General features: G+C 37.3%; 1 protein-coding gene across 2 annotated transcripts; it reads right to left on the minus strand.

Moving 5' to 3' along the window:
• Positions 1–5,809: 5,809 nt before the first annotated feature.
• FPA (RNA binding protein) lies at positions 5,810–15,015 on the minus strand. Of its 2 annotated transcripts, none has more exons than XM_079078364.1 (6): positions 14,517–15,015; positions 11,153–11,395; positions 10,646–10,783; positions 9,603–10,351; positions 7,656–8,818; positions 5,810–6,128 (listed from the first exon to the last, which is right to left on the minus strand). In XM_079078364.1, exons 1-5 carry the CDS (start codon positions 14,829–14,831, stop codon positions 7,663–7,665), a joined length of 2,601 nt encoding a protein of 866 aa, XP_078934490.1. In that variant the 5' UTR covers positions 14,832–15,015; the 3' UTR covers positions 5,810–6,128; positions 7,656–7,662. The 2 variants fall into 2 exon arrangements, with proteins under 2 accessions (XP_078934490.1, XP_078934489.1); XM_079078363.1 differs by having other exon boundaries at positions 5,810–6,134; positions 14,517–15,014.
• Positions 15,016–25,247: the final 10,232 nt, after the last annotated feature.

Here is a 25,247-nt window from a genome sequence, read left to right on the forward strand (position 1 = left end):
CTTGGTAACCAACCATGATTGCAAGCATGGTTGGGGGTTGAGGCTTCGGATCTAGGTCCATGGAGGAGTTACAAGGCAGAAAAAGGATGCTTTTGCACCCATAGAAGGGTCATGCAACTTAAAAGCCTCTTTTAGAGCCTTTTTGGCTCAAAGTCCCATGCATGCACGTAAAGTTCGTAACTTTACGTGCTAGATCGAGTTTAGGGATCTAGATCTATCATTTGGACAAGAGTTGTACACCAGAAATCGAAGAAATAGACTTGGACTGTATCGACTCGGCGAGTCGTTCTTGGGACTCGGCGAGTCCGAGGTTAGACTCCCCTTTTCTGTTATGGTTCAAGAGACCCAGTTGAGTGTTAGAAAGGTTTTAAAGGGTCCAGGGGAGTGACCCAAACGTATTGGGATAAGCCATAGTCTTGGAGTTCATAGGACTCGGCAAGTGCATGAGCCGACTCGGCGAGTCCAAGGCAATCTCCCAACTCTTGAAGATGAACTCGACGAGTTGTTCATACAACTCGGCGAGTCGAGGACAGGACTTGTTCATGGGATGAAGATGAACTCGACGAGTTGTTCATACAACTCGGCGAGTCGGATGAAGGTTCATCCGGGGTTGTTTTAGAAGGAGAACTCGTCGAGTCGTTGCTAAACTCGACGAGTAGAGACGCGGATGAGGACAGTTGAAGAGATAGGGACTCGACGAGTTGGCGGCCCAACTCGGTGAGTCAGGTCAACTGCAAGTTGACTTTGACTTTGACTTTGACTTTAACTTGGACTTGGTCAGGGGTAAAATGGTCATCTTACCCTAGGAATAGATATCAGAATCTGATTAAGTGTTTTGTGGGGATTATAGCCGGAGGATTTCCGGAGCAGCAGCAGACAGAGATTTCCCGCGCAGATTATCAGCAGCTACTCGTTCGAGGTGAGTTACCTTCCAGTAGGGGTGGGTCTAAGGCCACAATGCCGGCCCACCAACAAGGGTAGTTGTTAGATAATTGTCTTTGTGATAATTATCTTGGTATGGTTATGTGCTTTGGTCATGGGATATGCATGTGTGATATGTTATGTGTGTTAATGGTAGTGGTAGGGATTAGTTTCTCCCTGGCATCGGTCTTTAGGATCGAGGGGGTAGGTCAGTACCCAGTTATGCCTGACTGTATGATTATACCCTGTTATTGTATGATAATGATAGGGGGTGAAATAGTCCCCAATTACCGGTTGAAAGATATCGATGACAGATACCGGTTGAAAGATACCGATGACAGTTACCGGTTGAAAGATACCGACGATATTATATGGTATGTGGTATGATGGGGGAACTCACTAAGCTTTGTGCTTACAGTTTCAGTTTTGGTTTCAGGTACCTCTTCGTCTAAGGGGAAGGAGTCGGCGGTGTAGCAGCGCATCACACATTCACACATGATTTCCGCAATGAGCTTTTGGGATTGTACTCTGATTTCCATCACTTATGATGTTATGATTTTGAGACACGACATTGTGGTTTAAACCTGATGTAATATTGACAATGTTTTGGTAACATATTTTATGACTTGCTTAATTTAAAAACAAAATTGTTGGCCTCAAATTTTGGGATGTTACAGTATGGAGTTGGTAAGTTTTAGATTCGTTGCCCACCACGACGATTCCTAAACACATGTTAGTCATATCTCGTATAAATATAGTTGATCAGGCTATATTTATCCCAGATGTGATTACATAACTTCCTAAGCTTAATCGTAGTGTTCAACTTATCAAAATACTTTTTATAAGGTTCTTGTTATGACCCAGTCCTAGTATGTATGCATGTATGTATACTTTTTATTAAAAAAACTATTATATTTAAAAATTTATATATACTTCTCAGTCAGAGTATTTTAGCCCCATTATATTTATAGTTTTATATCTTACATGGTTTGATATACTTAGTTCACTATAAACAATGCTTTGATACCAATCTGTCACACCCCCAAACCAAAACGGCGGAAACATCTGGGGGTGGATGACTTCATATACAGTATCATAACAATTGAATAATAATTATCAAAGTCATGCAACAATCATATTGATAATTTATAAGTTTACATTGTATTCAAATCATTGTTTGTTTGACATCAAATACATGTGACAAAAATATATGACGCGGTGTTGTAGCGCTCCATCCTCAAAAACCGTTTTTATTACCTCTTTACTGATTCCCTGAAAATACAAGCAGTTTTGAAAAGAGTGTCAACAATTAAGTTGGTGAGTTCATAAGCGTTTTGTATGAGAGAAATCGGTAGCTTTTCCTTGAAAAATGATGGAGTGTACTTTCAGAAAATCTAATATTTTCTTTAAAATGAGTTGTAAGTCTTAAGTCCAAAGACTAAAAATGTAAGTAGTAAGTAGGGTTGTACTGGAAAATAGTATTATAAAGTTTTATCTTTATATAAAACTACTTGAATTTATGTTATCCCCGTAAACCAAATGTTTTGTTTATACCCCATGTAAGTTATCATAACCATGCTAATGACTAGTTGGCCTGCTACGACGTTATTCAGGCGTCGGAACTGTTAGACATTTGTCACCCCAGACCTACCGGTATAACTGTAGCTAACAGTTTAGGTGTGGGATTTTCAGTCCCATATAGATCTATACACAAGTGTCACGCTCTCCCTACAAGAGACTCTGGTTATAATGCAGGACTTAGTGTGTACTCTGGTAGGTATAGTGAAGCCAGATGTCTCACAAAATTGTATTAACCGGTTTACGTGTACTGAAAACCCATTTTTCTTGTAAATGAATGCATTACTCTTCCATAGTAGTTACATAGTGTAAAATAATTATACCTTTAAATATTCATTTCATTGTCCCGAGAGGGTAAACTAGTGAAAATGCCCTATAAACTATACTTATTATAGTTTATAAAAATGCATTGTTGACATGAAAAACCTTTGTGTGTAATGTTATCATTTTACTATGATAAAAGTAATATGGAATGAAATAATTATATATGTATTTTATATAGTTATACATTTTTGTTCAACATATTACAGAAGTATTTAAGTCTTATAAACTATACTTATATAGTTTATTATCGTAATCGGATTTGTACCCTATATATATATATATATATATATATATATATATATATATATATATATATATATATATTTGTAAGAATAATATATCGTATTTGTGCTCGTTTTTCCTAACTTTGTGTTTTTAGTAAAACTTTGTATGGAAAGTTCACAAGTTTGGACGTAAAACTGTTTCAGGAGTTTAGCACTTTTGTTCAAAAAGGTAGTAAAAATGTATTTAGTATTTAGTATTTCAACACAAGTTCTCTTGTGTTTTACTTGTACCCCCCCCCCCCCACACACACACACACACACATACTAAAACATAGAATAATCTTGAAAAGTGTAGGGGTATGAACTCACCTTGAGTGTGATTATGGTAGGATAAAGACGTGATGGTGAAATCTTCAGGTTTGGAACACTTGAAGGTAGTCGTATCCTATGAGTTTTTAACACATAATAATGTGTGTGAACGAGATGAACTAACATGAATGTGTTGTAAAAACACTATATTAAATAAGAAAACTTACAATAATCTTTAAGGATCAACTCTAAGAATGGTTTTCCTGGGAATGTTTTGATTGTATGACGTTTGAAGTTGTTTCTTTGAGATGAAATGTAAGAAGTTTGAAGATGCTTGATCTAGTTTCCTCGAGATAAATGAAGGAATTTAGAAAATGTAAAATGAGGATTGTGAGGGATTGATCTCGGCCTACATAGGGAGGGCTAACCACAAGACCAACCACGAAATTTGTCTAAATTTTATATTAATTTGATATAAGACATTGTAATATTGTTGAACTATATGATAATATAGACATCTGTTAAGACTTAAAATCATATAATCTCAATCCTCTCTACACATATATTACATTTGAAAAAAAAACTAAATTTAATTTTTAAATTAGAGTTATTTTTAATTATTGATATCATTAATTATCTTAGATAGACATATATTGAAACCATATTATCCAATGACTTCTACTAGCCATTTGCACATAAATAAAATTAAATATAATATTTGATTAGTTTTTTTCCATTTGCACATAAATAAAATTAAATATAATATTTGATTTGTTTTTATTTAAACTATTGTCAATGTTAAATTAATTTAAAAATAATCTTTTTATCCAACTATTCAATTTTGATCATTATGATTATTTCAAATGTCAAATATTGTTTTTGGTTTTTAAGATAACAATAATTTTTAATTTAATATTATTTTTTTTAACTTTTACTATTACTTTTAAAGCTATTTTTTTGGAAAATTTTCATGATTATAAAAAAAAGTTTTTGAATAACTTTTTTAGTTAATTTGGTACTACGGTTTTACATTTAGAAATGCATTTAATTTTTTTTAACTACTTAAAAAATAATGTTTGGATTTTCTTTTAAGTGTATTTATATTTTGAATTTTTTTTTTTTTACATTTTAACGTTATATTTAAATTGACAAATTAAGTATATAATATCAAAAATTCAAAATTCAAAAGTTACCACATTAAAATGATAATGTCATTTACAAAGACATTTAATAGGCTAACATCACAAATAAAAAAAATACATAGCATGTTGCATTTAAAATCTTAACAAATTATACCAAAATTGAAAGGGATGAGAAATAATGTATTTAAGAGGCTAGCGTTTGAAAAATAACATATTTGGTCCACTACTGGGGTTCAGCAAGGAGACCTTTTGGGGCCACTTTTCTTTGTATTTGTGTTGCACCCGCTCTTGCATAATATTAGAGACAATTGCAAGCTTCTTCTCCATGCATGGTACATTGATGATGGCACACTTATTGGAGATTCGGAGGAGGTGGCCAAAGCGTTGGACATCATTACGGTGATTGACCCAAAATTGGGCCTTCAGCTGAATATCAAGAAAACCGAGCTCTTTTAGCCCTCGTGTGATGGTAGGAAGCTACGCGGTAGGTTATTCCCGGCTGGCATCAGGGGGCCGCCTTTGCGGGTGAAACTTCTTGGGGGGGGGGGGGGGGGGGGCTGTTAGTAGAGATGCTAGTTTCATTAGCAGCTTAACCATAAAGAGAGCCGAAAACACTGTGAATTTGATGCGCCTTCTTCCATAATTGCCTGACCCCAGAGTGAGCTCCTTCTGCTTCGGTCTAGTATTGCTAAGCTTTTCTTTGGGTTGAGGACGTGCCAACCCGTTCACATGGAGGAGGCGGCAATATTCTTTGACAATGGGTTGCGTGAGGCGATTGAGGACATTGTGGTCTGTGGTGGCCTTTTCTTTGGTGACATACAGTGGCGAATTGTTTCCTTACCCATTAGGTTTGGTGGTTGGGGTTTATACTCGGAAGTAGAGGCTACCTCATAAGCTTGTTGCTCATTTGTCATGTCACTCGTACGATGATTTTTAATTTAATAAATAATATCAAGACAATTACCGTTAAAAGCCAATGTTTTATGAGATTTATCTCTGGTTCTGTTCTATATAGATGCAAAATTTTGAATTTAGATTTGTGAATGAAAAGAAGACAAATATCATTTGTTATATAATTTCAATAAATTGTGTTGTTTTGATATACATTAGAAAGTCATCAGCCATCATACATATATACATGTGTGTGTTGTATTAATGTATGTATAATCGCCTTTTATGCTAGCGAGTTTAACATATATGTGTACGTAACTTACATCTTAGATAATGCCCCTCGAGGGTATGAGCTAGCTGAATAACACATTTACTTCTCCTACAACATTTTAATCAAGCACATATTGATAATTCATTAAGTTTCAATTCTAAAAAGCTCAAAGTTTTTTAGCATAAACCAAAATCAATAAGTTCATAGCCCATTTTGTGCGCATGGTTTAAAAAGAGCTATCATAAGCCATACCTATTTCTTCGACAAAGTTACTTTGTTACGAGTGTAATAGAAAAGATGTTGACGGAAAATCGACTCCTAAAATAGAAAGAAAAACAAACGCACCATCTTCCAACCAAGCCAACTCCGCAAAGAAACAATATACATGACCTCGTCCAAACCAAGATATGCCAAATGCACCACATTCATTGATCGTATCAAAACGAAATGATTGAACCCCATCTCACCCTACAACTTCACATTAAGTACACAATCATGTTAGCCATTTATAAAAATGCTTTATTTACACAATGATGTCAATAATTTATATACTCCCAACGTTTTGACTTTGTATCACTTACACGTTTGTACATTAGACAAATATTTAAATTCATGATACCATCGGTATTTTGAATGACTTTTTTCAAAAATACACATATTTTTCTTAAGAAAAAATTAAAAAGCTTGTCGCCATATTTATGATATATAAATTGTGCAAACATTAGTAGTTTAGATCTAGCGATTGACATGTGTATTTGCTAGAATTATATGAAGACGTTTGTTAAGAATTCTCTATGTAATAATACACAAATTTTAATAATTTAAGCCTCTTCATTGCCGGTTTTCTATTCATCGCCAGGTGTCAACCATGAGGTCCACGAACATGTCTCGCAGACAACTTCTCACCTTCTTACCACAAAGATTGTTCGATGAGATGCACGATTTGCAATACACGGGATAAATTGAAGGCGATCACCAATTTAAAAGTAAGAAAGCATATATGTAATAATTATTAATGGTGTTGGTTGATGTTGAATTTGTATTTTGTTATCTACTTTTTGCATCCGAGAAAGCATATTTTATTGATAAACTAATTATGTTACATAAGATTACTTGCCAAAGCATCGAAAGGGGGAGATTATGTTGTCCATCATCGAATCAAAGATAATCTTTTAGCTTCTTCTACTGTATACGACCGACTCCAAATGTATCTTTTAGATTGTATATACATATAGATACATGAAACAAACATATATCCTTGTTTATCTTGGTATTTTGAACAAAATTATTATTCACCTATTGACAAAAAGATGACGTTTATCATGGTATTTTTAATGAAATTGTTAAATCGCCTATTGATGTATCCATCATAGTGAAAATAAAAACTACAAGAAAAAATGTCGATAAACGCACACATATATATATATATGGCCATAACCAATACAAAGACAAATCGCTTGAACGGATGGTCCTCTATTTGAATATCTGATTTCATGTACACAAGGTGGTAATGAACTAGAAAAGCCGTTGTAGGATGGATATGCTTTAAAATCGGTTATGAGTTCAAAACTAATCTATTCCAAATTAACTAACCTTAAAATGCACACATAGATAGCATGTATGGTCAATTGACTTCCTAAAAAAAACCCAGCATACTCCTGTCTCCAAACCTAGTTTATAAACTACATCCACAAAAAGGAGAAAGCATACACAAAGATGGATGCATTTGTTACATGACAGGACAAGTGTGTGAGGGATCATGAAACCCTTTTGGGCAAGACAAAAACTTGCAATTTTTGTCCCCCAAGTGTAACAAACACAAACACAAACACAAACGGGGGCCTTGATGAAAAAATCAAATAAAATCTTAGACTCTAAGTCAATTAGTAAAAGTCATTTTCATTTATGATAATAAAATATATATATATATATATATATATATATATATATATATATATATATATATATATATATATATGGGATTGATAATAATACCTGAGTCTCAGTGAAGAGAACCACCAGCACCACTACCTTGCCCCGGCTGCTGCTGATGTATTTTGAGGAGGAGATTGGTAGCAAACTGCAGTGTTGACTGATATCTCTCGTTTTTATCGGCATCAAAATCAGCCACCGGTTGCTGTTGACTCGCTGCATATAGTGCAGACTGAAGCTGCTGCATTTGCTCCGGTAGCTGCACACCACCACCACCACCAGAGTTCTCACCTCCTCCCATATTTTGTGGTTGGTAAACATTACCACCATAAATCTGACTTCCCAAGGGCCCATCCGTCTTTTGTTCACCTCCCATACTTTGTGGCTGATAAACGTTACCACCACCACCATAAACCTGACTTAAAGCATCCGGCTTCTGCTCAAATCCATACGGGAAGTTGGGTACATATTGCTGCTGGCTTGGAACTGCAAATTGACCAGATTGCCCTTGTGGCATGGTGAAATTCACATCTTGACCTCCGTAACCCGGTGGAACTTGTGGCTGAGCATGAGCTTGTTGCATTAAACGTCCACTAGGTTCAGGTTCATATTCCCATGGTCTCTCTGATGCTGATGCTGATGCTGATGCTGATGCTGACGTGGCGGAAGGTTGCTGTTGGCCACCATTAAACTTTCCTTTGGCCAAAGAAGCGAGAGTCGCGATAAGTTCAGGTGTTAAAGAGAGCCTGGGCGGCGTAGATCTAGATAACGGTTGTGGTTGTGGTTGTGGTGGAGGAGCGGGTGACTTTAAGTCTTCATGTGGGAGTGGGACACCGCTATAATCAATTTGGAGCAGCTTCTCCCCGCCACCTGGCATGTTTACATTGTAGTCATTTTGAGGAGGGATCTGCTGCTTATCGATGTATTGAGGTGGTGGTGGTTGGGGGAACTTGAGGATAACTCCATAGAGACGTTCGGGGCCGGAAACGTTTAAAACATTGGAAAGGAAATCGGAAGGTGGGACCAGGAAAAGGGTAGTTCCGTCATCGAATTTAGCAACCCCGGCCCGGTTTCTGTCACCTAAATAACGTACGAATTCTGTATATGAAGCAAAGTCTTCTTCACTATCCGGCAAGAAGAAAACGATATCGAAACCGATTGCGTCTGTGTAGTGCTTTGCTAGCATATCTAATCCTGTTCTTGCCGAGCAATTAACCACTTCTGGGCTGCAGGGTCAAAATTCATTATAAATGTGATTTTTTCTTTTTTTATAGGAATATGTTTGGTTCATGGAAATGGAATTCAAGATTTCATTCATGGTGAATGTTTGGTTTGGTTGCCAAATGAACAGAATTCAGATTCCATGTTTGATGAGCCTCACCATTCAGAAATTCAATTTCATTCTTTTTTTTTTATATAAAAAACCAAAATACCCTACTCATTACGTATATATGGGTTTTGAAATCAACAAGTGTAAAAAAATTAAAGATTATTCCATTTTCATTATTGAATTCCAATCCGCTTCCTGCCCTAACCAAACGAATGACAGAATCCAATTCCTTTCAAGTTACTTCCAAAAACAGTATGCAAACCTTAACCAAGGGTCTGTTTGGATGGATGTAATGAATAATAGAAGAATCAAGGTAATGGAATGAGTCATTATGTTTCATGAGCATGTTTGGTTGGAATGAATTTTCATATAGATTGTTTAAAAATAAAACCATAATTTAATTAAAATAATGGAATGTTGTAAAGTTTACATGAAATAAAAACAGCCCCTAGTGAAGGAATATAAATCAACAGAATGGAAGGAATCACATTCCTTACAGAATAGTTCATTCCATTCCATTCCATTCCATCATACTAAACCCTTCTTTTTGAAACTACTTGTTTCATCTTAATATATATATATATATATATATATATATATATATATATATATATATATGTAGAGAAGAGACAAGCCAACAAGTATTTTTACTGAATAAGAGATAAAGAAAAATCACTTACATCTCATATCCAATCCAGTCTCTAATAGGAACACAACGGGCATGACAAACAGGAGTTCCACCTTTAGCAATAACGCCTCGCCAAATATAGTCACAACCAGGATGACTTGCATGTCTACCACCACCACCACCATATGGATCCTGATCGTTCATATCTCTCAAAGGTATATTACCCTCAGTTCTTAGTCTTTTAGGTTCCCTATGCAAATGGGTTCCATCAAATACATCCCATGTCCCGGGACCAGGAGACGGATTAGGAGAAGATCTTCTCCAGTTAGGAACACCGACACCCATTGGATTCATATTCATACTCATAGGAAACTCTGGAGGATCAAAGGTGTCTGGAGGGACAAAAGGTCCTCCTCCTACATAAGGCCTATTTGGCATTAATACATATGCATCCAAGTGTGGTGGTGGTGGTTCGTTAAAGATTCCATGAGGGTGGAATCCAGGAATATCTTTGTTTGGTGTTTGGTCATTGGTTGCAAACGTGATTGAGATTCTGGGGTCGTTAAACAAACGGCCTTGAAGTCCGTCTTTAGCGAGTTGTGCCTCTTCTATGCTTCGGAATTCAACAAGATAATGATGTCTTGAAGGAAAGCTTGTGATATCGTCAATCTCACCGAATAAAATCATGGCATTGTGTAACATTTGTTCGTCAATGTGAACGATGGGAGGATATGATATTACCAAAACGTTACTTGCTTGCTCTCCGTCTCCTTTTCGACCTTCCATGCCCAATATATTATGCTGTAAAAACACCACAAATTATGTAAATTAGAATTCATGTGAGATTCCATTCCATTTTGTGCTTGGTTGTAAATTACAATTCCTGAAAGGTACTCAATTCCATTCTTTTTTTCTTTTATTAAAAGACCAAAATACCCCATTATTGGAAGAAAAAAAAATACCCCGTTACTGGACTAAATGTAAAAATAAATACCCCATAATTGCAATAAACAAAAATGCAAAAACAGAAAGATGCTATCATATCCTTAGTTTTGTAGAAATGCAAAAAGGGCATAAATAGAACTAGGTTATAACCTGTTGCCTTTTTGGACCATAATATGAAGAATCAGGGTAATTTTTAACACTATCTGGTGGAAACCATGGTGAATCATGTGGAACCATACTTCTGAAATGCTGTCCTTCCTTTGCATCACGGAAATCAGGACCCTGGTCCTGTTATATCATATATGGAGGCCATAGTCAAAACAGGATAAAATATGCAATACATGTTGAGCATACCCTACACCCACAAAAGCTCCTTTCCTGTTTTCCTTTTTTTTTTTTTGAATATTGTTAAAAGGGTAGGGATTGTTACTTATATGTGGAAATGTAACAATCCCCATTAAGTCCTGTATGGGTGAAGTGGTTGAATGGGCAATGAAGTCTGTATGGATAAAGTGTTGTGTAGATAAAAGACTTTTCTTTTCTAGACTGAATAAAACCATCTCAACAAAACTAAATGACCATTTTACCCTTACATTCCAATTTTTTTAACAATATTCATTAGTATTTACTTCAGAGGAGTTTGAACCAATGGCTTACTCTTTTGGGTTGAGATCTTAGATAGTCGACACGAATGACAGATCCCCCTCTTTTCTTGCCATGCATCATTTTAAGAGCCTTTGATGCATCCTCTAGTCTGGAATAATCAATGTATGCTGTGTTCTTATCTCTTAGGAATTTAAAATCCTCAAATTTACCAAATTTGGAAAATTCTTCCTCTAGATCTTCCTTGGTAGTGGAACTGCTGATGCCACTTACCCACAGACTCTTGCAGGGTTTAGCCTGCCAATAAGATAAATACTAGACTCAGAGCTAAAATAACATGGAGAAAAAGGTGAGCCTAAATACCTATAAAAGACTGGTATATTTTCAAGCAAACATCAAAAAGCTGAAACCACTACTATATTTTTAGGCTTGTTATTTTGCTGATTATGTTCAAATGATACGGCATCCTAATTGAGTTTTTTCTCTATGTTTTCAAGAGGGTAGATTACGTTCAGGAACTAGCATTTGAGAGTAGACACTGTATAGCAATGAATCATTTTTACCCTCTGTGTGTATTGTTTGATAAGTACGCAGAATAAAAAGTATCAATGATAGAAAATTATCATTTTAATCCTCTGTGTAGAATGAGTGCTGAATATAAAATGATTGTTCAACAATGAAAAATCTAAATGTCAAGAGCTTATAAAACTGATCATATGAATTATCTAATAGAAAAAACTGTTTGATAAAACATAATGATATAACGTCAATAATTTGATCACAATGTTATTGATAACTTTGATACTATACAGATTTTTAAAATATGGGAAGTCGATTGAACCCTCTAACAAGCCCTCAAAAGCAGAATAAAAATGTGTAGTGGCTATGATTTGAAATCAACAAACTAAGTAGAAGTAACAAGTTGAGTAACACTTCGCATGGTATACGTTCTGGTGACAAGAAAAGAGAAGATGATAACAGTTGTGTACTAATTAAAGCGATTATCATTCACCTAAGAAGGGTTTGTATTTAATAAACAAATTATTTATATATAAAATTAACTTACATGGAAAAAGGTTGGGCCACCAAACCAACATGGCATAAAATAGATGTTAATATAGATAAATCAAACATATGTACTTCAGAATATAACTATACAGCTACAAGATTAACTGGGACTTATATAGTTCAGAAAATGGGAACAAGATTAAAAGAGACTTAACAGTTTACAGTATAAAGGAAACTGGAAAATGATCATGTCCCAAATTAAGTTGTATTTAACTATTTGGTTCGTTTGTTGGACTTTAGGAGTTTGTTTTGTAGTCCAACAAGAAAGCTTAAATATTGTTGATAAAAAGGTCAATCATACAAACAAAGTCACAACCCACTGGGAATTGCTTCAATTGACAACAAAAGGATAAAGGTGAACGATTCTTACAAATTGGATGTTGCTATATCACATTATCACATTTGCATAGAAAAAATCATTTGAAAAGAATAAAAACCCCAGCAGCTTTAATTGTTAACTTGAAGAAATTTGTAATTATAAGCTAGGCAGTTGAGTGACGTTCTAGCTAAGCGGGGTGCGTGCTGACACATTACACAGTTTATTTGAATAACTTAATATATATATATATATATATATATATATATAAAAAGGTAATTACTTTTTAAAATGACAAATTTTCCTTTTCCATCAGTACAATTACACAAAGGGTTTGAGAAATTACTTCCAAGTTGAGAGTTGAGACAGGCGAAATGACGAGCACAACTCAAATGGGAGGTAAAGTCGACTAGCAATTTGCAATTTCATCCATAATTCAACATCCCAGTCAACTCAGAAAAAGGTTGTAAATTGATTTCTAATACCCCCCAACTTTTTAAGTTTCTATAAGATTGGAAAAATAATCATAGGTACCTAGTTTGTGTTCAAGTGTATAACAACGTTTGCTTGTTTTAAATAAGGCTAAAAGCAACATGATAAAAACAAAGAAAAAGTGTATTTCAGTTTGAGCAGAACATTTTTCAAATTGACCTTAATTGAATTTCATAATTGGCTAACGAATATTAGGTCGCATAGTTTCTTCATCTGGTTACAAGTTTAAACCCAACTAATCTCTTTTATTTCATATTTGGTTGGAAGCCTATGTGTCCTATTAAGCGGCCCTAACAAGATATCCATGTGTTATGAGATATGGGATCCAGAAAACTGGAGTTCTCCAAGTGATATGAGGAAGCGCTTGAATATGATTGCATATTATTTTAATACTTGTCTTTTAAAAACAACTAGTTCAAACATTTACCCCGGTCAGATAAGCACCTTCTAGAGAAGAACTCTTTGGTTGATTCTTTTAATAAAAATCAAACACAGAACTTTATTTGCTCGACTTTAAGAAGAATATAGGTGATTAATATCTACTCTTTAGTGTATAAATTGTAGACCCCTCTGGTTTAGCCAGGGATTTGTGAGGATATTTAAATGATATTTAGATTGCAAGTTAAACATTTAGTTCTTGGTGGGCCTTAATTCAACTAAACTGTCTACCTTGTATTGCAGTTATGCCTCCATGATTGTATGAAAAAGAACTTGCTTAGATGTCAAATAATGAGCAGAACCCTTTGACAGATAGTAGATTACGTCTTTGGACTTATGAAGGCTTGAAACCCCATCACTTTTTATTACTTAGGTGAGAAGTTTAAGTAAGGTAAAGATAATCATGTTATTCCTTCATCATCGCACATATGTTCTCAGAGCCAAAAGGCTGCTAGATATCTAATCCATGGGAATTCTTTGTATTAGTTTACCAGGATTAGTAACATAATGTTATTGGTTTAATATTGATCAAGTTGATCGATTCCAAGGGAGAAATAAAATTGGTGAGGGCATCCTATCCCAACACCAGTTCTATCAAAATCGTGCAACAGAGTATGTTGTAAATTTGAGAAATTGGGTAAAACTAATAGCGCCAGATTGTGAATAATACGAATATATGATCTGCCTAGAATGTCAGATAGCAAACAAAGGCAATATTGTCCTGATTTAATTGGCTATAGCCTATAAATCCACTTCATAGAGTGTTGTTCAACTGATACTATATCAAACTATTTCACTAGTGTTTGAATGTGTTCTCTAATCCCTATTTTGTATCTTAAACCGTATAAAAATTTCATACTGATGGTTTGTTTTTGAGAAAAAAAAAATCTTCATGAAACCCTAGACGAAGCCCTAACATCGCGGTTAAATTTCCCTTTCCCTGTTCAAATTTAGCGTTATTAAGAGATTTTGAAAGACGATAATTGTTGTGTGCGAACTATATATCAATAAAGCATATACAAAACTTGGATCCGTATATAATAACATTCCTCGAAAAATTAATAAGAAAGAACAACCACGAAAACCTAATGAGGCGATACAAACCGGTTTGGCAAAATCAATCTTCAGCGCGCTCCCACGTAAAACAAAGCCTTGAAGGGACTCTTTGGCCCTTTTTGCATCCTCCGGACGCTTCATGTTGACAAAGGCGTAGCTCCTTGACGGATAACAGGTAACGCTATCAACGGCACCGTGTTTCTCAAATAGATTCCTCAAATTTGAATCTGTAACGTCGGCGGCCAAATTGCCAACCCATAGATTGTTAAACATGGCATCCGATGATGATTCGAATAGGTTTTGCTTCCCAATAGCATTAGCAGTACCGAAGGACTGCTTGTTCGGTCTGACAGGAGGCCCCATTCGTTAGATTGAAGTTTCGAACAATCAGGTTGAAGATTTTGGTTTGGATGATTATCGGGGGGAGAAGAAGGAAACGCATAGGCGAAACCCAAACACTTGATTTTGTACGACCGATTGGACCGGACCGGGGATTAAATACGACCGTACAATGCGGTTTGGACCTGTAGAGCTCTCCAGTAAGGCTGAAGGGAGAACCTTTAGCCATACTGTTGCATCATTTTTTTTTTTTATGTTTGTCATTTTTTTTATTTTTTATTTTTTCATCTTAGCTACCACATTTTTCTTAGAGCAATCGGCGTGGGGCAACAATATGCAATATCAAGTTGTGTCACCTCACATGTCACATAAGCAAATGATGTTATAACACCAAGTAGGGAAATTGGCAACAAGATTCAACACCAACTTTTTGAGAATAAATATTCTTTTTTTTTATTTTTTTTTTCGAATTTGATATTTTTATTTTTACTTTTTCGTTTTTTTCCTTTTTGTGTTTTTTTTAATCACTAACATGAATATATTTTTATAAAACATAAAATTTAAAAAAAAAAAAAGACATAATATTTAAAATCTAAAATTACGATTACAATTAAAAAAAACATAATTTTAAACCTAAAATCATAACTAAAATATCATTCAAATTACTCCTAAAATCCTAATTAACTCAAATACTTCTTTCTAATTTGATCATTCATGGCTTGTAGCACCGCTAGATCTTGAGGCGCCAAACTCTCCTCGCTAGTCCGAAGAATTGACAATTGTTGTGTCATTAGCTCTCTATCTTTTTGCTCCTGCTTCTCCCGTGCCTGCCTTTCTAGGAACTCCAAATGACGACGTTTCAAGTCATTTTTTTCTTTTATTAACAAATAGTGCTCATCAGATTTCGCTCTCATTTCTGCCGCCTCTTTTGCTTTCGCCTCAACCTCCATCGCATACCTTGCAGCGCGCCTCGCTTTGTCGCGTCCGGGCGGTCGTCGTGGTGGGGATATCTCCTCGATATCATCCGGGATCTCATCGGTGTCGGCGTTTAGGTCGATGTGAGTCCGTGCGTCCGACACGTCGACCGAGCTCGAATTGCGAGACCTTTTGGATTGAACCCCCGACGATGTAGGCGTTTTATTCCACCTTGGATTCGCTCGCAACAACTCCCATGATTTTTCAAAGTCGAAAACATGTCCCATTTCGACCCGATATTGTTCCTTAGCAGATTTGAACAAATCGAAATCGTTGGTTCCGCTTTGCTGTTGCGCCTCAAGCCGGTTGTAAATACCGTTGAATTTGTTGCACCGCTTAGTTATTTGACCCTATTTGTTGCTCAACATGTCATTGTTGCGATACGGATTTTTCTTTAAAAGAGCGTGAAACTTATCGAGCACCGCCCCCCAATAAGATCCTTTTTTCATTCCATTTCCGCGGAGTTCGTCTTTTGAAGTAGCACACCAAGCCGCCGTCAAAGCATATTCCTCCTCTAGTGTCCACCATTGTGGAACGTCTGCATTTTCTGTTTCAACCGCTATCGATTTCCCTTTCGATTTTCTTTTCCCTTTCCCTCTCTTACTACCTCCCGCTTCCACTTGAACCGATGGTTGTATTGTAGGCGATGGTTGGTTGGTTGTAGGCGATGGTTGGTTGTTTGTTGCATCGAAGCAAAAGTAGGGAAAAGATTTTGTTGTAAATTTTGGTTTTGACCAAATAAATTTTGTTGAAGGTAAAGTGAGTTAGGAAATTGCAGTGGCGGTGAAGCGGGATTGAAAACGGCGCCTTGGTATGGGATTTGTGGTGAGCCTTGAAATGATAAAAGGTTGAAATAATTTTCATAACCCGCGAATCCGAGAGGCGAGGTTGTGTTTGGTTGTATGTTTGGGTTTGATGATGGAGGGGGTGTTTGGATTTTGCTCCATTTTTTGATTTAGAAAGTGTATAAAATATAGAGAGATTGATAAAAAGATGTAAAAATTGAATTAAAATGAGTATATATATATATATATATATATATAGGTAAAAATGTAATTTTTTTTTTAATATTGACCGTTGCAAGCGGTCATAAAAGCCCCAACGGTTATTTTTTCCCGTATCAAGTCGTTGCGATGGCCACGAGACTTGCTCGACGAGATGCAACGAGTAGGGGGGCGGTGTTCCCCCCGTTAAGACGGTGTTGAGGGCATCCACGTCAGCGACTTCGTTTCTCGTTATGGCCCATACCCACTCGTCTTAGTATTTCACAGTAACATCACTAACACACTTTATTTTTTTAAAAACTTAAAGAACTCGCAAAGACTCGACCCGGGGACTTCCCTCGTAGAGTGGCCTCTTTTATTCTTTTTAAATACAAACATTTCATATTAAATAAAAAAGTTACAGCCACTTTTGAGAAACTCATTGATGTGTCAATGCATTTTACTCATTAAAAGTAAATAAGCAGCAAATGGCTAAAGAATTTCAAGCTTACTAAAAACAAAATGTTGTCAAGAATGTTGCAATGTGAAACACTTTTGTCATTTAAGTCAAAAGTATTAACATCAGCAAAGAATTAACAAAGACTAAACTGCACAAATGGTCTTGTGGTTTGTTGAAAAGTGTCACTTTGGTCCTAAAAGGTTTGGACTGGCACCACATGTCCAAAGTATTCATTTTGTTGCGAGTTTGGTCCAATTTACTTTAAATTTTTTTGTAATGACGATTTTACCCTTGTTTTTTACTTTTTAATTTCTTTTTTGTTTATTTAAATATTTTTATGATTAAAAGAAAAATAAAAAAATACCTGTCTCTCTCTCTCCCTCTCTCTTACGAGACAAAATATCACCACCACCCCTATCTTCTTCCCCAAGACACACACCCATCATCTTCCTCAAACACACACACACACACACTGAAAATAAGGCAACCCCTTCCCTTTTGCTACTCTCCATTCGCATACCTCAAAACAAATATCAAAATCGATTTGTATTCTCGTATCGAAATAAAAATCGATTTGTGTTCTGAGATGCTGGAAAAACAAGAAGGAGAATCTGACAGTGAAGATTTAAGGTGGGTTGTAGTTGACTTTCAGGTAGGTCTTTTGGTTCCTTCGTCTTTCCTTCTTAACCGCCTTTTCTCCTCTTTCCTTGGATTTAGTTGTTGTTCGTTGTCATAGAGGGTATCTTCCATATCTGAATTTCGATGTTTTTACATTGAAACGGGAAATAAGTGCAAAATCGACTGTTGGCTCAAAGTTGGTTCCTGTTGACGCCTCTAACCATCATTTCGACCCTTTGCAACCTAAATTGGTTTCATTACTTGTCAAAAAGATTGATACAAAAGAGAAATTCCCAGAAAACCGATTTTCAAGTTTGAAGGGTAGTGCGACTTTGATAAATCCGGTTCTAGTTCGTCGACTCCTGTCCCTTTTGTTGTTGACGTTGTTATGGATGAGTTTCCTGACCCTTCTCGTAACATTAATAAGTTGGTGGATTTTTCTAATGTGAAATCTGGTACCCCTATGCGGTTATGCTCGAATTGGAAAGGGATATTGCCCTAATTTGCAATCCTGGTGAGAAGGAAGCTATGATGATATTCCGGAACAATCTCATTGTAAAGGATCGGTGGTACCAATCAGCAGCGTTAGTGGCATTCATGTCTCCGGTCGATGATCGTGGTGGTCGTATTTTTCTGCATGTGAAAACCAAGTGGAAGATATGAACTGTGTAGGAGAGAGAGAAAGAGAGAGAGAGAGAGAGAGAGAGAGAGAGAGAGAGAGAAATAAAGAAAGAAAGAGAGAAATATAAAGAAAAGAGAAAGTGTAACGCCCCATTCCTGGTATGTATTTTAAATATTGAATTTCCTTTCTTAGGGTTACTCGACGAGTCAGTAGCCCCGACTCGTCGAGTAGAAGCGGGAATGCACGTGGACTTAGTGGGGCGACTCGACGAGTCCATTCCCGACTCGGCGAGTCTACCAGTCTGGATGAAACCCTAATTCTTAGGGTTTGTACCCTATTTAAACGTCCTTATAGCCCCCATCCCAGCCTCCAGCACCTCTAGAGCGTTCCCCCTTAAAACCCTAGCCCTCCATTGGTGAGTTGAGTGATTCCTTCTTGATTTTGAGTGTTTTGGTGTATTCTTGGAAGTGTAGAAGAGAAGGAAGGAGAGAAGGTGCAAAGGAGAAGAAGGAGATCCATAAACTAGCTTCCATTTGTTACTTCATCTGGTAATAAAGCCGCTACCTTGTTTATTTTCCTAGTAGATCTTCATATATGCTTGTTTTACCACTCTTGGGACATTTCAAGGTCCAAACTCGAGATTGGAGCTCCCTTAGCGAACTATAGATCTGGACATCATTGAGCTCCAGGAGCTCAAAGTAGCTACCTTTATGCAAAGCAAGGCCTTGTTCCAAACCCTAGGTTCCCATTTCTAGCTTATTTTGGTGTTTTAGCTTCATACCTCTATGCATGTACGTAAATTTGGCAACTTTACGTGTTATATCGGCCCTAGAAGCTCAGATCTATGAATTTGATGCACTGGAATCGATTGGAATCAACTGTTTAGTGAAGACATGCATAGGACTCGACGAGTTGTTCATTGGACTCGGCGAGTAGGAGTGCAAACTCCCGATTTCTCCGATTTGAGAGTTGCGAGTTGAATCAGTGAGTGGAAGAGGACTCAGTGAGTTAGAACAAGGATCTGAAAAGTAGAAGGACTCGACGAGTCTACGCCCCGACTCGGCGAGTCGAGTCGCGAGTTAGAGAATTGTGAGTTAGGGAACTCGGCGAGTCCATAGTAGGACTCGGCGAGTAGAGTCAACCTGGAAGTTGACTCTGACCATGACTTTGACTCTGACTAGGGGGTAAATTGGTCATTTACTCCATGAGGAATCATCAGTTGATTCAGAATGTTATGTGATTGTAGCCGGGGAGTCGTCGGAGCAGCGGACAGGGATTTCTCACTCGGGATATCAGCAGCCAGTTATACGAGGTGAGTTCTCATTCAGTAGGAACGGGTCTACGACACCAAGGCCGGCCCGTAGTGTGAAATGATAGTAGCTGAGTGTGGGTGGGGCCCGTATCCTATCCTAGCAGAGCATGGGCGAGGCTCGTATCTCATAGTAGAAGTTAAATATGATGTATGAGCAGTAGATTAGCTTTACATGTTGTCTGTGTGATACTTGTATGTTGGGTTTAGTAGTTGAGTGTGGGCGAGGCCCGTACCTCATCATAGTCAAGTGTGGGCGAGGCCCGTATGGCGAGGCCCGTACCTCAGAGATAGTGGAGTGTGGGCGAGGCCCGTATCTCCTAGTTGCATGCTATGTGTAGATGGTATGTGGTAGATTGGGGAGACTCACTAAGCTTTGTGCTTACTGTTTTCAGTTTTGGTTTCAGGTACTTCCACTAGCACTGGGAAGGGTTCGAGATGATCGCATGGCACACACCACAGTCTTCAGCCTGGGAGCTAGACTCTGATATTTGGATATGAGATTTGATTTGAGACAGATACAATGATGTTTATGATACACGATTATGATTTTACTTATGATTTTGGATGGTTGATGGCTTTAATAATGTTTTGAAAACGAAATTTTTGGGTTGTATTTTTGGGATGTTACAGAAAGAGATAGAAGTATTTTTTTCTTTTAATCATAAAAATGTTTAAATAAATAAAAAAACTGAAAAAGCAACAAACAAGGGTAAAATCGTCATTATAAAAAAGTTTAAAGTAAATTGGACCAAACTCACAACAAAATGAAAACTTTGGATCTATGGTGCTAGTCCAAACCTTTTTGGGCCAAAGTGGTAAATTTCGGCAAACCAGAATGACCATTTGTGCAGTTTAGTCATTAACAAATTGACAACATTTACTTTCCTGACATGAAAACTGTGAATAATGATCCAATCAAGAAAATAAAGTTTTAACCGAAATGATTGTTGTTTAAGGGTGATTATATATATACTTAAAGAACACTAAACCAATTAAATCAACAATCAATTACAAAACCACAAGGCCATATGTTTAAAGTGATAATGAATCATTAGACCGCACATATGTGCAAAAACTTTGCATTTAGATGGGGATAAGGGGGAAACTTAGAGAAATTATACAAAATAGTGTGAACTGTTCTAAAATTCATGAATCAGTGTGATTTTATTTGTTGCCACATAAAAACAGCAGAATTTAGGTCAAACTCGGTGTTCTCCACAGGGTAGAAGTGCAATCTCAACCAATGCCTACCAATTTTCTTGGTATTAAATGATAGGTTTTAGGCAAAACAAATAAACTTAAAACCGTTAAGTTCACATGCAACCTAAAGATCTATGTTTTAACTATTGAACCTATAACTAAGAACATCAAATAAGAAATCATAGAAACCCTAGGTATATTTCGAAAATCATAATAGGGTTTAAGTTTACATACCTTGTTGTTATTGTAGCAAATAACAAGAATCATTCACTTGTAGATCTCTTGGAAACAAGCACCACAATTATCGTGCCTCTAATAGTTCACATACAAACTAGCAAGAAGGAAGACTATAGAGAAAGGAAAGGGGAGGGTAGAATTTCGGCTATCTCTCTGGAAGTATGAGTGGCCGAAAATGCAAGGCTTAGGGGTCTTTATATAGTGTTACAAGGAAACCCTTGATAACCCTGATTTGAATATTAAATTAATATTTCAAATTTGGTATTTATCTCATGCTTATTTATTCACATGAGATATTTTAGAAACCCTAAAATATCCTCCCAAAACTGTCCACCCCTAGGGTTGGAAGGTTCTCGAGCCTTTTGTTCAACTATTGAACAATTACACTTTAGACCCTACACTTTTAATTAATTCCATTAATCCCAAAATTAATTTTTGATCAATTATTAATTAAATAATAGCTTTTCTAATTAATATATTATTTTCATAAATACATTAATAAACTTTTTATTTTAATTTGTTAATCACATAATAAATTAATATTTCTCTAAAAGTCATCCTGCCCAATTGCTAGGTTTGAGGGCAACCCAAAAGGACTGTGTTACTATCAATTCAAGTATATACCAATTACAGTTATGGGCTTAGACACCTAATCCAACAGTCTCCCACTTGGATAAGTCTGTAACTATAACTGCCAGTACAACTTCTGAATCGATCAGCAAATTGTAGCTTCCAAAAGTCGCTGCTGAACTCTAATCCAGTCAGTCACGCGTCCTAAGATAAGTGATCATATAATCCTCCGTTTTGCAAGATATCATTCGGACATGAGACATGGAATATAATCAATCTCACTGTCTAAAACTTTGTGGCCCCCGGGGTGGATAGAAAACTTTGATTTATGCGCCTCCTCTAAAATCGTCTGTCTCACCCCACCTGATGCCGGAACCCAGACCCTACCATACTGGGTCAGTAACCCTCGAGTGTCTCTAACAAACAAATGAATTTACCCTATAATTTGCTCAGTCTTCCAATTTCCCTTTTTCAATCCTTCTACCTGAGCCTCCTTGATCAAATCCATTAAAGGTGAAGTAACAGTCATCCTCAAACAAATATCTCGGATTGATGAGCACACCACCTTACGGCTCAAAGCACCGGCCACTACATTGGCCTTCTCGGGGTGGTACAAAATCTCGCAGTCATAGTCTTTTACGACATCTAACCACCTCCATTGCCGCTTATTCAAGTTTGGTTGATCCATCAAATACTTCTAACTTTTATGATCGGTGTAGATGGTGCATCGGACCCCGTATAAATAGTGCCTCCAGATCTTGAGGGAATACACCACTGCCGCCAATTCCAAATCATGTGTGGGGTAATTGGCCTCATGAGGCTTCAGCTGCCTCGAGGCGTAAGCAATCTGTCATACCCCCAAACCGGAGCGCCGGAAACGTTCGGGGGCGGAGGACGTCATGTATAAGTCTGTAACTATACCCCCAAGATACCCATATATGTTATGTTATGATATGATATGATTATGAGAACTGAATGCTAGATTAGGGCTAAGGATCTAGGAAGGATGCCTTATATGCCTACTGTATATGTATGAGAACTGCATGCTAGATTAGGGCTAGAGGATCTAGGAAGATGCCTGATATGCCTGCTATATGTGTTTATTGAGCTTCAAGATAATACTGATTAGTCAGTTATATGATAGCTTGGATAGGGTATGTCGGATTGGGTTACTCAATGCCCGAATGCTGTTGCTTTGTGATTTCGGGAGTTCTAGTTATCTTTAGCTAACTAGTAAACGAATACGTTGAGTTACATATTGCGATGACGAAATAATTTCAGAAGGTTAGGTCTGACCCTACTGCGCAACTCTTGTTTGAGTCCAACCGTTGTGGGGTAGGACCTTTCATTCGAAGAATTATCTGGTTTTAGTAATATGTAATGGTATTCGCAAGCTAGTTAGGTAAAGGTAGCAGGGGTTCCTTATGCAGCTGATGGCGGAGAGTAGGTCAGAGAGTTACCCTAGGGTAAGCCTAGGATGAGATTAGCAAAGAGTTCAGCAGTAGTAGAAGGGACTTGGTGAAGTCGAAGCAATCCTTGAGGAAAGTACGGATAGATATGGAAGGTAGTATGGGACCACACTACTGAAAGCAGAGGATCCGTACTCGAGTCAAGGAGAACTAAGATGGAATCAGGGAACTGTATAGTGTATGAGACTTCCCGAGAGTTATGTATGATTCTGACGATTATGTGTTACATTTCAGAATGGTGATGATCATACGACATGGAGGGGGAGGTTCAGGATCAGGATCAGGTTCAGGATCAGGTTCGGGATCAGGTGTCGAGCCAGTTGATGAGGGACTACGTGAGTTCATTGCTTCTGAGATCACTAGAGGCATCCTTGAGTCGACCCCATTGATTTTCGGGTCGATCAAGGAAGGGATCATTGAGCTGATGGAGGATCGCCTCAGAGCGTTCAGGAGTAACATGGCACTTAGCCAGTCAGGATCACGCACATCGTCCTTCAAGGACTTCAGGGGCAGTGGTGCGCCGGATTTCCATGGGGTGAAGGACCCCATTGCTGCCAGACGATGGATTGCAGACATGGAGTCTGCACAGCTGACGAGCTTCTTCCATGAGGGGTCGAAGGTTCGTTATACTGCGGGATGTTTGAGGGACATGGCTAGAGACTGGTGGGAGTCAGTTGGTAATTCCTTGGGAGCCTCAACCATTGAGGCTATGACCTGGTCTGATTTTGTGACCAGGTTTAGGGCGGAGTTCGCGCTGGCTGTGGAGCTTTAGCAGCTGGCCAGGGAGTTTCTCGACATGAGGCAGACGACTGAGTCAGTGGTGGAGATCACCGCCAAATTCCGGGAGAGGGCATTGTTGGTGCCCCAGTATGTGGGGGACGAGAAGGTGCGGAGGACCCGCTACCATGACATGTTGAAAGCTGACATCCGGGAACATGTCAGCTTCTCAGCATGCCCGACCCTAGATTCCATGATTGCCAGGGAAAGGGAGAGGGAGATTGACTTAGAGCACATCAGGAAGAGGAAGACGGAGGAGGGGCATGTGACTGGGGCTTCGGGGAAGAAGCCCAAGGGATCCGACTCTAGGTCGAAGGGCCAGCATGTCACACCCCCAAACCAAGGATGGCGGAAACGTCCGGGGGTGGAGGACTTCATGTATAGTATCACAACAACGAGTATAATAGTGCTCAAAGTAAATACAACCATCATAAATATAATTGAAAAAGTTACACCAAAGTATACGTTTACATGATTCAAATCAATTACATTATGATGACAAAATGTACTGTTTGACGATTTATCGTCCCATCCTCAAAATGCTGTTGGTTTTCCTGTTTCACTGATTTCCTGAGAATACAAGTAGTTTTGAAAAAGTGTCAACAATTAAGTTGGTGAGTTCATAAGAGTTTTGTTTGAGGAAGAAACTGTTTTCCTTGTAAAAGCGATAGAGTATGATTTCCAGAAAATCCAATATTTTCTTAGTTAAGTGTGGAATGAATGCTCCTATGTTATGCGATAATGAACTCTAGAAGGACCCATAGATTCCTTCTATGATCACTCAGCGTATATAAGTTATATATAATTTGAGTTAAATGAAACGTTGAAGTCTAACAATTCTAGACGAGATGTAGTGTCAATAGAAATATGTTTCCAAAGAAAATCCAATATTTTCCTTATAAAGTTATGTAGTCCTAAATCCCAGGACCGAAAATAAACGAGTATTTTCCATACTTAAAGATATAAAAGTGATTTTAAATCGACATAAAACCCTTTTTGATGTGAGAAATATCCCGTAAACTTTATGTGTTATGAGTTGTCTTTAATCCTAAGACCGAAAGTGTACAAGTATTTTACTATACTTAAAGTAATTCATGTAAGTTTAAATTGACATAAACTCGTTTGATTTAGAAGTAAACCCCTTTTCAAGGTAAAAGTTTCCATGTAAACTTGAAAGATTGTTAACTACCTATGTGAGTCGCTATAACCATACTATG

The sequence above is a fragment of the Lactuca virosa genome, chromosome 2 (genome assembly GCF_052849685.1).
Source record: "Lactuca virosa cultivar CGN04683 chromosome 2, Lactuca_virosa_CGN04683_v6, whole genome shotgun sequence".
Lineage (NCBI taxonomy): Eukaryota > Viridiplantae > Streptophyta > Magnoliopsida > Asterales > Asteraceae > Lactuca > Lactuca virosa.

What these genes read in the sequence shown, in the direction of transcription:
- FPA (XM_079078364.1), bottom strand. Translation starts at nt 14,831, where the DNA reads ATGGGGCCTCCTGTCAGACCGAACAAGCAGTCCTTCGGTACTGCTAAT. An exon ending in TAAGATCTCAACCCAAAAGA is followed by an intron (nt 10,784 to 11,152) that starts GTAAGCCATTGG and finishes ATGATATAACAG; the next exon opens with GACCAGGGTCCTGATTTCCG. An exon ending in GACTGGATTGGATATGAGAT is followed by an intron (nt 8,819 to 9,602) that starts GTAAGTGATTTT and finishes TTGACCCTGCAG; the next exon opens with CCCAGAAGTGGTTAATTGCT.